This window comes from Spodoptera frugiperda, chromosome 26 (genome assembly GCF_023101765.2).
Source record: "Spodoptera frugiperda isolate SF20-4 chromosome 26, AGI-APGP_CSIRO_Sfru_2.0, whole genome shotgun sequence".
In the NCBI taxonomy this organism is placed as follows: domain Eukaryota; kingdom Metazoa; phylum Arthropoda; class Insecta; order Lepidoptera; family Noctuidae; genus Spodoptera; species Spodoptera frugiperda.
In genome coordinates, this window is record NC_064237.1 from 12,654,677 (window position 1) to 12,667,656 (window position 12,980).

The 12,980-nt window shown below is 33.9% G+C and overlaps 2 protein-coding genes across 4 annotated transcripts in view; one reads left to right on the forward strand and one right to left on the reverse strand.

The window, feature by feature from the left end:
- LOC118264314 (probable chitinase 10) overlaps positions 1-10,435 on the reverse strand; it is a 109,527-nt gene extending 99,092 nt beyond the window's left edge. The window contains exon 1 of the mRNA XM_050704865.1: positions 10,142-10,435. Coding sequence (XP_050560822.1) covers positions 10,142-10,144 — 3 coding nt within the window. The 5' untranslated portion in view covers positions 10,145-10,435. The remainder of the gene's footprint in view (positions 1-10,141) is intronic.
- LOC118264327 (uncharacterized) overlaps positions 1-12,980 on the forward strand; it is a 419,163-nt gene that overhangs the window by 184,220 nt on the left and 221,963 nt on the right. The window contains exon 1 of one of the 3 annotated variants that reach the window (XM_050704898.1): positions 3,577-3,583. The exons of the other annotated variants lie outside the window; for them this stretch is intronic. The gene's annotated coding sequence lies outside the window, so the exon portion shown is untranslated. Of the gene's footprint in view, positions 1-3,576; positions 3,584-12,980 lie in introns of those variants that run through there. 3 annotated transcript variants of the gene reach the window in all.

The following is a 12,980-nucleotide window of genomic DNA, read 5'->3' on the forward strand; positions in this document are numbered from 1 at the left end:
TGGCTATTTTAATATTTTTTCACTTTTTTTGATATCAAAGGTTGTATGCGTCGTAGAAACAAAAAAAATACCACAAACGGTAGCTAATAACCTTGGCTAACTAATTCATTACTTTTTTCATAAGTTTGATAATGTTTTGGTGAGAAAAAAAATCATTTGTGAATTATTTTGACCGAAAAAATCACTATTTTTCAATATTTTCAATTAGGGGTTCAACCCCCCATATAATTTTTTTTGTCGATAAAATTAGATGTAGTACTCAGCCTTAACGGGTTAGAAGTCCCACGCCTATCACATTGTATATTGTGCCTATGGTTTTGGGATATGGGAGACTGGCATTTGTTTATGAACTAAAGATCAGCAAAGTTTCGAATAAGTATAAATTATCTAGAAAGAGTTCATAATATGATGTTCCAAGTTCCAAATGTTATAAAATAGCGACTATTATAAGTTTTTAACTAACTTATCGCCGTATCCACAGTCAGTTAATGGTTACTTTACCCAGTCTTTAGCAAATGTTTTCGGAACAAAATCGTTACTAAGGACTAGTTTAAAGTAATCATTAAATGTCTCTGAGTATGGTTGTAAAGACTGATTGTAAAGTATGTAATTTAGATTTTTTAACAAATATAATTATTCATGCTATTATATGTCTCAGTCTATATCACAACTTACAAACACATTGTTCGACCCCATAATCGAACCTAAGCCCTCATTAGTACCACTCGACCTTTACCTTGTTACTCCCAAATACATTTATAATGATCATTAAACGATCATTTACATCATTAGAAATAGTTTCCCAACGCCCTTTAATTGTAAATTTGACAATTACATCCACCACTTATGTCCTTTACATCCACCACTTATGGCCTTTACATTAACCACTTATGACACTTACATCAAACAATTATGTTTTAACAAGAATCTTGATACTTATCAAATAAATACGAACATTTTGTAATCATCTAGAAAACCATGACATTTAACGTACATGGATATATATAATGATATCTGTCGAAAAACTACTGTGATCATCAACAATGCAAATCTAACTTTAATGTTATGAAAATAAAGTTGATTTTTTAATTCGTTGAAGTCTTTTGGAAGAAAACCTGTTTTGAAAGACATATTATATGTATGCTTTATTCTCGTATGTTTTAATCTTGTTAAGTTTGTATGTCGTGGGTGTACTGATGACAAATTTTATATAAAAAGTTATTTTTAAACCATTTTATTTAGCTTCCTTCGTTTGTGTGTTTGGGTCTTTAGTAATTGGTATTTTACCCCCTTCCTCACGACTTTTTCGTAAAAATATCATTATCGGCCTATTCCTGGCTATTATTTGACATGTGTTTCCAAAACCAATCACAGAGCTTATAGAATACCTATATATCACAATCTAATTTGAAATGTATTTCTAGTCCAATTAGTAATCAAATCCTTTTACTCCACAGGCAAAGTCACAGGACAAAGCTAGTTTTAAAATGAAGCTTTATCTTTTTTGTACTATTTATCTAAGATTCAACACACGGTAGGTGGAACTAATCACGTTTTGGGGGTCGAAACGATTATCACCAAAAAAGTGGTTATCATTAAATGGTTGTTAGTCTTTAATCGCCTTGTTCCTCTCATGAACTAGTGTTTAAGTTGTTCAGACTAGTTCTGACTTACAACTTTACCTGTGTTTTTTTTATACATCTTTGTTAAGAGGTATAAAATTTTCGAAATCACTTTGTGCTAGTTACGGTTCAATTAAGGAATTATATTTTACCATTCGATACAGGTAGTCGAAAATATGGAAAAAAGAAGCTAAAATAATCGATATTTTTAGTTTTTAGGTAAAACCAAAATTATTGTTTTGGGTCGAGAACAAATAAATTTTAGCAAATGACCTTTATTTACATTACTTAGGTATAAACAACTACCAATATAGGATATTAATAGAATTGTTTGACAAACAACTTATTTTAGGAAACCCTTTTTATTTGTTCTTCAGGAAGATTATATTTAAAAGATGACAAAATATTAAGTTGTTTTCCCTTTTGAGACAAACAGTTTTATGTATTTTGTACATCAACAACATGCAAGTTTTATTATAAAATAGAAGGCAGATGGGTCATCTGATGGTAAGCGATCAGCGCCGCCCATGGACACCCGCAACACCAGAAGATCTAATTAAAAAGGAATACGCTATTTTCTTGAAGGTTTGAAGTTCGTATCGGTTTGGAAGTAGTAAGTGATTAGCCGAAGAACCAAACCAACATCAACAGCACAATCACTACGGATATTGCAACAAACATGAAATGAAAATGAGGAGCTTATGCATATTATTGTAAAACCACAATTCACGATCGACATTTTACGAAACCAGAAACGAATAAGAGTTTGATTAATTTATTGTGCAAACGAACAGTGACTGTTTAAACTACAGAAAATATAACAGAAGGGTAACTTTGTACAAAGACAAATACATTTTTTTTTAACAAAAATAAACTTCATAAGAAGAAGTCAAAATTTGTAGGATTGGCCAAACAAATATTGATTCTAAATTAACTAAAAAATCACGGTTTACTCGCGTATATTAATGGAGAAAAGCTTTACTAGTTTCGAGTCACAGAGGGACACTTCATCATGAGCAGCGTGCGCACTTCTATGTACATTTTATCAGTAGAAATTACGTATTTGACCCTACTCCTAAACTTTGATGCGTTATATCTAAGTATTGTTGTATTATACGACGGAATAAAAAAATACGTGTCTAATATATTTTCATTACCTAACTGACGGACTAAATAGATTTTTAACTTCCATACCCCATCATCATCCCTATTGCTGATAGCACATTGTACAAGCCTATCAGCTTTGCACACAGTAATAACTGCTTTCCTAGTTCCGTGTTAATAACACACGGACTCTAGGATTATGTAAGTACCTTCATCAATCTGACAGGTAGACCGTTCATCGTACACATGTCATGTTTGTTTCCTATACACACACACACAGGTACATACTTTTACTTAACTTTGTTTTATAACCACTATTCCTGTTAGATTAAGTTACTTTATTTTTCTTTGTACTGTTTGATGAAGAGATAGGTGTTGTGTTGCATTATAATATTCTTTTGCAATGTATGTTATGAGTTATGAGTTTTATTGTCAAACAAAATGGCTGAATCAGGGTATTTACTGTTATAGAGAAGCACACTAATCACACTGCACACTATGACACTAATATGATAAATGTGAAAGTTTGTTTGTTTGGATGTTTGTCCGTGAGTCACGCTGAAAGTACTGAACGGATTTTGACGAAATTTGGCACACAGACAGCGTATGAGCTAACTTGGGTGTTAGGATATTTTTATTCCTCGGAAAAGCGAGCAAAGTCTGGCAGAAGCTAGTTTTATAAAACCCCTGACCTGACCATAACATTAAAAGACTATGAAATTTAACTACGAAATTCAGAAATGAGAAATTGAATCATAATATTTTACTAAGCTCAAATATGTACCTAAACCTGTTGAGCAAACCAACTCCTAACGAGGAGACAGTAAATATTTGACACTAAACAAATAAAATCGTTAAACTTCTGTTTAAATACCTGTGCATTAACCCGTCTCATTTGCATTGAACAATAAAAGTAACAGCTTAAAATTGAGCATGGCGTATCGATAATCTGATTACCCGCTCCAATGGACATTTCAATCATTGTATTTGTTTCAGGGGAAATATTTTCATTTTAACGGGAATGGGAGAAGGGAAAAGAGTGGAAATGATAGTGGGGTCGACTATAGAAGAATAAGGAGATTTTTTGTAAAAGAATTTTACTGGAACTAGTTTATTCTATAGTTTGTCACACGACGTTATAGTTTTAAAAAAAAAACTAAAAATGGAGTTCTTTAGCCACTATTGTCAATAGAGAAGTAAATAAATACTTTGTTTGAAAATAATGTGTTTTATTGGTTCTAATTAGAGAAAGTAGTATTACTTTCACAGAGATCATACTTTTCATTGTAAAAGTTAGTTTTGCGAATTTAGCTTTTGTATCACTTGTTTAAAGCATTAAATACAAGTTAGAAGTACCAAACAAACCTACACAATATTAATAAAAAAAAAAAAACCCAAATCCTTTTCCTCCTTCAACTTCAATCAACTTAAAGAAACAGTTTATCCTTAAACATTTTAATACACATCGTCGATAGCTCTTCGGAAAACAAAACAAAAGCCAACTTTAGCTGAACTGATCCTTTGAATCCTAAGGGGATCATGAATCCCCAAAATTTCACATGAGAGGGGGAATTCCGCTTGAAATTCATTGATAACAATTCAAACTCCACAATAGTGTAGATCCCCGGATAATCCCCAAGGAATGGGAAACGTGTGCCCTGGGAATTCCAATAAATTAGCCAATGATTTTTATAAAGTCTTGGATCTTCTTCTTGTTTTCGAAAAAATGAGGTTCGTGATACGATTTCGCTTTATTTTGTTTGTTGTACCCTGAGATTTCGGTTGCTTTAAAACCAAATTGGATATTCTTTATCAGACTGCATGGAAAGGAATGTCAAAGTTTACAAGGTTATTTGTTGGTTTAGGCTTGAGTTCTGTTTCAAAACAGAGTTTAATATCAGAAAGTACGTTTTAATCATTATTTTGTTTAGGAATCTTCATAACATTATTATAGTCCTCCCCAATCAGGGACGACTAAAGGAATGGCCAATCGACCATTAAGTAATTATGACGAGTAATTAAGCAAGTTCGTTTTCACCATGGCTCACGCTTGGTTAGCTAAGGTGACGAACCATGGTGCTTATTAGAGACATGATAACTATAAAGTGGGCATTCAATACGATTCATAAATTGTAAAGGCAGAATTAATTGGCATTGCTCTTTATTATTTAAAGAAAAACTATTTCTTTGAAAATAATTGTTATATCTTCTGGCTATTTAAGCAACATCAGTGTTGAGACAGAACACCAACTATTGTTCTATCCAAAGTCCCTTCAAACCTAACATTACTATAAATACAATCGATACTTCTCGTCATTCGATTAAACGAGCTGTAACACATGATATCAATCGATATATCCTCGGATCACTAGCACAATACAGTTGGACGCAACCGTTGGCCAACAGTCGTTACCGTAGCGTTGCGTAATCGTGTTGAAACCATGCCGTAAGGACTGGGTGAAAGGGATACCGGGATTCGGAAGTGGGGGAAAGAATAGACTTAGACTAATAATAGAAAGCACTATAGACCTACACAAAGATAAAGGGCAAGAGGTTGCTTCAGAGGTGGAATCAGTTTGTAACAAAGAAGAAGGAATTGTTTACCCGTAATTGGATAGTCTTGAAAAGGGCACGCCTATTAAGGTAAATAGATTTGCGAAAGCAAATTCAACGGTTGATGATACAAATTTTGTTAAAGATCTAACTGATAATTTAGACAAAGATGGCATAATTGTTAGAGGTGGGAGATTATTTTATATTGTTGCTAAAATTGGTTACATAAAATTGAGTTGCGTATACGTTTTTTATTATTGACGTGAAACAATTCTTGATGACTCTAAATCTGTTTGAGATACTACTCAATCGACAAAGTTTCCCAACTAGACAATTCATTGCTCTAAATGCTATAATAACTCCCATAAGCCTGTAGAAACCAATCAACGATATTTACACAACAACAATAAGATTCACGATCCCAACCCAAGTATCAATAACGTTACAAAATTCCCGATTAAACGTAAAACGTTTAGCTCCATTACAGCGTACAATTTTATAATAAACAAGCCTTTCTAAGCCCGCTACTTGATAGCCGTTGCACCACGCTATGCCATAACTGTAATAGCATTGCGTAGCTCACGACACGGCACAGTTTTTAATATAAATGTCACTGTAATATTTGATATGTGATGTGACAATTTTGCAGCTAATCTCTTATAGATTATAGTTGCTGATTGATCCTATCATAGTCTGTCGGTCACGCGATTTCATTTAGCTAGAGCAACAATCAATCATGGTGGTCATTGCAGTTCAGTTGCAGATAAATCGTCTTGATAAGGCTTAAATAAATTACCTAGTGACATTATTAGCTCAAACATCTGTAGAAATATTGACATAAATGTCCCACGGACTCAAAAGAAAGATAAATTTGTAAATGGTGATTTAAAAACATGTGAAGAACCAGAATTTTGTGAAGACGCAAATGATGCTAATGATGAGGCTTGGATACAAGCGAAATATCGAAATTTAAATAATGATGAACCGGTTAGATTTTGAGGTGAAGAAGTCCAAACGGGTCAACAAGGTTCAAATGAAAATATTCAATCAGCCAGCCCACAGAAAGTGTGGAAACAAAGAAAGTTTGTTCTTGAACTAGTTATTTAAACTGAATATGCATTAGTTACGCAAAAAGATTCTTAATGCCTTCATTAAAAATTGTAATCAGTTTGCAAACAAAATTAAGTCAGACGCGAGTGTTGAGTGCAATGCTTTTAAAAATGTCAAACGAAATATTTTTTGACCTTTCTTAATCAGTATCCTCGTTTACATCGAATTGCGTAGGTGTTGTTTTTACTGAATTTGTATTAATAATGAAATTAATAATGATGAATCCACTTTTTTATATTTTATGTTTCAGAGCAGTAGAAGTAAAGTGTATTCATTTACTATTAATCTCGTATGTATGTAAAGTTTCTATGAATATAAAAAAGTAAAACAACAAGATATACCTTTTGTATTAGCTGACACAATCAATAAGAACTTATCTTTCCTGAGCGTATAGAGATAGATAGATAATAATCTTTGTTGTACACCTAATCACAAAATACAATATAAAACATTGCACTACATAAAATAAGCTACAAAGAAGGCCTTATCGCTAAAAACGATATCTACTCGCAACTTAGTATCTACTGTAAGCTACTTTATAATTGCATCATCTTTATCAACTTAATTATCTTTATAAGAATATTATACACAAAATTCAACATCCTCAATCTTATTAACATCTTCGAATTCGTCTCAAAACAAGTTGCAAATACAAATGTCACTTGTTTCAAACAGTTTACGGTCCTTAACACTAAGTTACGAGTTGACTTAGTACGAAGTCAATAAACCTTGGACACTACTTGAAATTCAACTCATCCTAAAGCCGGGTCCAGACGAGTGTAACGTGTAATGTAAGATTACGTGTAATTTAGCATCAACAGTGTGGACGGCACACGAACTCAAAGCGAATTGTGAACGCGAAAATATTTCAAAAGCTGTTTCCACTCAGTTGCTACGAACATGCCGAATGCAAAATAGGAAGGTCGTGATAGCTGATCCTCTACATCTCTTTCCAATGAATGAGCAATATCATTCCAAGCATCGTGTTTCAGTTTTTTTTTAAAGTATTGCGGGTTTTTTGGATCCCAAATAACAGGCTTTTCGTGATACAAACTAATAAGTTCAAGCGATTGTTCGTCACTCCACAATCATGAACGTACATACGACACAACCGTCACGAACGCCGTCCAAACGAGCACTGCGAGCGTCTTTGTGTTCGCGCGAAAAACCGACAGCCGATGGATCAACCGCGAGCGCCGCGCGAGCGTTACATGTAATGCTCGTACTGCCGTCCACACGTAGAATTCGTGGTACATTACACGGTGGATTACATTACACGTTACACTCGTCTGGACCCGGCTTAAAAGTGAAAATAGTATGACATGCATACTTAAACGTAAGTGCGCGGTTAATTATAGGTCGGCTCGCAAACGGCGAGGTCTAGGTACCAATAAAGTATTATAATCATACGGAATCGCGCCATTATTATGTGCTGTCTTTTGCGTTATGTTTGTGAAATTATTTTCAATTTACTTAGCTACTTGTTTATCTATTTAAACTTTTTTGCTCAAAATTAGTAGAAAGATTTGATGGTTTGATTACGAGATAAGCTTTGCATTACAACAATTATTTGCAAGTTATATTATGAGTTCCATTATAAAAGCCTTTTTAAGGGATAGATTGCGTTGTGTTGTTTAAATGAGGAATACCGGAGGGCCATACAGTATACACCCATTTCCAAACCTCGATACCTCAACCACTCTTAATTTCCTAACCCCAAAAGTCGGTAACGCACTTATAACGCCTCTGGTGTTTCGGGTGTCCATGGGCGGCGGCAATGGCTTACCATCAGGTAATCTGTCTGCTCTTTTACCGGCTTATATCCTAAAAAAGGTCTCGAAATGAGAAGACTGGTCACTTGGTAAGAAATTAGCACTGCCTATGAACACCGGCAACACCAGAGAAGCTATAAGTGCGTTGCCAGTCTATTAGGAATTTATGTATTTTTTTTGCACAGTTATACGAATTTTAGTACAAATTCTTCTATTAACATTGTAGGAGTAATAACCGCCAATAATTTAAATATCAATGCGTGCAATTAATATTTAGATGAATGCAAATGTGTTATCAATTGCAGGAAACAATTATTTATTGGTTGCTTTTAATTAAGGATCCATTATTTCAATCCTAATTTATCCACTTGCATGCACGTTTTATTTGTTTACCACGAAGTTTTATCCAAAACTACTGAATGCAATTTGATACAATTTGTCAAGTAGACAGATGAAGGTCTTTGTTGCAAGATAAATATAATTTTATTTTATTTTTTAGATTGAGTCTTTCAAAATTACGATCTATTGACGCAAATATTGTCTTCGATTATTTAGGTAACTTAACTCAAAGTACCGTAGTAACCCAATTCCCTGTATTGCAAGCCACTCGTGCGCACAAGATTAATGTTCCCATCGATCTTAGTTGCAATAGCCAGCCAATAGCCCAACGTCTTGGCAACATAACCATTGGTGGCCACATACGTAACAGGGTTTCTAAAATAAACGGTGAAGGAGCAATGGACGCAATACATGAACTAATGTGTGAGGGCAACGTAACAGTAAATAGCGTAGAAATGTCTCCGATTGCAGTAAATTGTGGTTCTATATAAATTGTAGGTCATTTGTTGCTTGCATTCAATTCGAAATTGATTTTCGATGTGTATTTAATGGAGATAGTTAAGTACTATTTTGGTTATGTGTGTTGTTAATTGATTTGGCATGTTAATGGAAAAGTTTAAAGTTCTTAGCTGCCAAAAATTTTAGTGTGTCTGTGTGTGAGTCTGTATCACCCACCATTACGAATTTGTGCTACAAAAACATCTGTCAAAGAAACTTTCTCATTGTTTTTCCTACACAAACATGTGCTTTCTACCTTCCTAACACTTCTATTATAATAGCACGTACGAAAAAAACTAAATCGACGTTACACACACGAGCGGCGCTGCTGTGCGAATGCGCCGATTTCTACCACCTCAGTTCACTTTCACTGAGAGAAACTGAGTCTTTTTGTTCATTGTCAGTTCAAACCGCTTACCGATTTCGAATAGCGTACCGCTAAGGATTTCGAATTTAGAATCTAGAGCAGATTATGGCGGTTTATTTAAATTTTGTAAACGGAATTCGGAATTGGAATTCGAACTTGAATTTAGAATGTGTACGTTCTACTTTTGAACTTTTGTATTGAAGTGTTGGTATTATTTTTCTTTTTAATTAAGAATTAGTTTTTATTATTACGTTTTGTTTTTATTTTATTAAAAGTCTTGATACTTTTTTTTGTAATAAAAATGAAATGATGAAAAGAATTGGTATAATAAAAAAATGAGACGCAAATAGTGACATTTCGCGTTTTTATGCAAAAAACGTTTTATGAGAAACAGGTCCGACAATTCTTGGACCTTGCTATTTATTCTTGTAAAGTTTAAGGTGAATTTAAATTTAAATTATAAAAAACTTGCGGAGATTGTTGCAAAGGTTTACCTACAAATTAAATTATAATCACTGCTATCAGGAAATGTAGAAACTATCGTAAAGTGAAACATAATACACCAACTTCTTTTCATGTTTATACAAATGAGTTATAAAAACAACATAAAATAATAATTAAAAAAGTTATTAGGTACAACATAAATTAGGTTTAAAAACACGAGAAGCCTAACGAAGAGGAACTTTCTAAGAACTTTCTATTCTCGTAAACAAAGCAATTATGACACGAAAAAAAAACCATTTCCCTTCAACAAAAATTATGTTAATATAGCTCACCATTTTTCTGGCTTCCCACGAAAATCACGTCAGGAAATAAATTATTATTTGAAGAAAAAAAAAACAACAAATATCCGCACAACACAGTACCTCACTCAGTACAGTCGGTCACAGAAACACGTCAATTAAAAAAAAATTAAAACCACAATCTCTGCTTTGTTCGGTCACTTGTTTCTCTATATAAAACTAGCTTCGCATAGAAAAATTTATATAAAATTCGTTTGTTTCAAAGACATTTCTGTCCTGGCGTCTGTCCGGGTTGAAAGACAGTCGTGGACTGACCGTGCGACGGAAAGTCTTGGGTTTCGTGGTTGCTTATTCAAAGGTGCGCTTGCGTCGATGCGGACCTAACTGTCTTGAAGCTTTGTCTTGAATTTTGATTGGTAAAAAAACGAGAGTGCTTTTTTAATGCATAATTTTATTTTTGTATAATTTGTAGTACTATTTGGAATGTCTATTGTTACTATGAAAGTATGAATTCATTTTAATATTTTGCAAGATATTTGTAGGTTATTCTTTCTAAATTTTAAAGTTAAGTAATAAAAAATCTTTGTTGGTTTAGGCAAGTGAATAATCTAATAAAAGCATATTTTAGTGCAATTTACTGCGATATTCAAGGACGCAACATAATATAGGTACGGGAAATCACTGGATTCAGTTTAATAATTGTTCTAATTTATTTTTGCAATACAGCAAGTTGGTAGTTTAAAAAAGTTCATCACCACCCAATATCATTTGATAACAGCAAAAATAAACAAAATAAGTTGTTTAGGAGAAAACACTTATAAATGAAAATAAAAAGACAATGATATTACAAATAGAACAATTATGGTAATGGCATGACAACTGCGAAGAAAACATTTGAAGGTCAAATTCACGAATATTATTACGCGACATTTTTCTTTTTAAATTTTCTTTTTTAGATTTTTTATTGATAATAATATAATAGCCAACAAGTCTATCATTTAGTGCCTAGATACAAAGCTTTTTGTGAAAATAAAATTTCTAGAACTTTTTATAATAACACCAATGACTCTGCTGAGGTCATTTTTTTGAAGAAAGAAAATCGTTTTATTGTTTGGTAATAGTTTTAAAAGTTTTTATTTAGTTAGCGACTAGTTTTTGCCTGCAACTTCACACTGTTATTTATTTTTATTACTTGCTATTTTTAAATTGCAGATAATATTTAAATTCTCAGATTGATATTAAAAACTTAATAGACGTTTTATTATCGTTTACTTAAAGAGTGCTAATTCTAAATTGTATATTCTTTCATTATTACTTGAATCATTATAACGGCCGCACTCAGAGACAATAATTAATCTACTCGGTCCGTAATAATTGTTTTCGGAACAAAATCGTTACTAAGGAATAGTTTATGTAATTGTTAAATGACCCTAAGTGCGGCAGTAAGACTTTAAACCCAAAAAATTATATTTACCACAGAATTCGTATCCAAAAAAATATGGATTCGTTTTGAATAAATATCAATACTACGCCGTGTATAATAATACCAAGTCTCACCACAACTAAAGTATCAAGACCGCTCACGCTCCGAATTCCTAAAATTTTTGTCAAAGCAAAAATCTGTTCGATTCCTTTCACACCCTACTCAAACACAATAAGTGGGAAAGAGACAAAAATATCGACCGCAACATTCGATTAGTTCCGTCAATTTACTAATTAACAATCGTAATTTGAATTGCATTGTATTTTGATTTGTGGGTAATCTGAAGTTTTCTGGCATTCTCATTCAGCGGGAACGGGCTTATTTCAACAACAATATCATTTGACTTCTAATTTTGTTTTGACAGTACTTCAGACTAGTCAGTTAGGAAATGCGTTTAAGTGCGTGCGTGTATAAGTACTGTCTTCTTTACCTATGACGGTTTGCTATTTATCCTCGTGTTTGGCAGATGGGCTAGGGTTATTCCCGATCGGTAACACCATTTCGTCAACACTCAAAACAGGACTGCCTCGTTGGCCGACTGGTTGCAAGTGCGACTGCCAGGCAAGGGGTCTCGGGTTCGATTCCCGGGTCCGGCGAAGTATTACTGGGAATTTCCGTTTTTCGAAACTTTCTCAGCGGTAGCACGGAGTCTGGAAATGTGCCCGGTATATGGCAATAGGCTCACCACCTATTACATGGGACTTAAAACATAAATTGTGAAAAGTGGGTGTACGCAGTGGCATTACGTGCAATAATGTGCACCTCTGCCTACCCCTTCGGGGATTAAAGGCGTGACGATATGTATGTCAAAACAGGCCCTAAAACTTTAGAATTTTGAACCCCTTTGCTATAAAAAACAAAATTGATCTTCTGATCAATTACCAACGTTCAATGCGTATTCTCGAAGGCAAAGCTTAGACATAATCCGCTAGCCAGCTCATGACGGGGCCTTACTCCCATGTACTAAGCTTACCAACATCTTACTGGAGCCAGCAGTAATCCCGGATTTAGGACGCTTCCAATCCCATCGGATCTTAGGAATCAGGTGTAAATTACAATGTGGCCACTGGAGGTTAACATTGTGTTTCAAGCAAGGAGTTTTTATGTGTGTCGTGTAAGTTACTGTGTTTTTAAATCAAATAATTATTCCATTCTACATTTAGAAAGAATGAAAAACAGTTTATTGGCACCGTTATAACATTGCACCGTTGGTCCGGTAGCTGGGCGACCGGCTGCCGCGCAACTTGTAGCAGGTTCGATTCCCGCACGGAGCAACTCTTTGTGTGATCCACAAATTGTTGTTTTGGGTCTGGATGTCATGTGTATGTAAACTTGTATGTTTGTAAACGCACCCACGACACAGGAGAAAATCCTAAAGTGGGGCAAAGT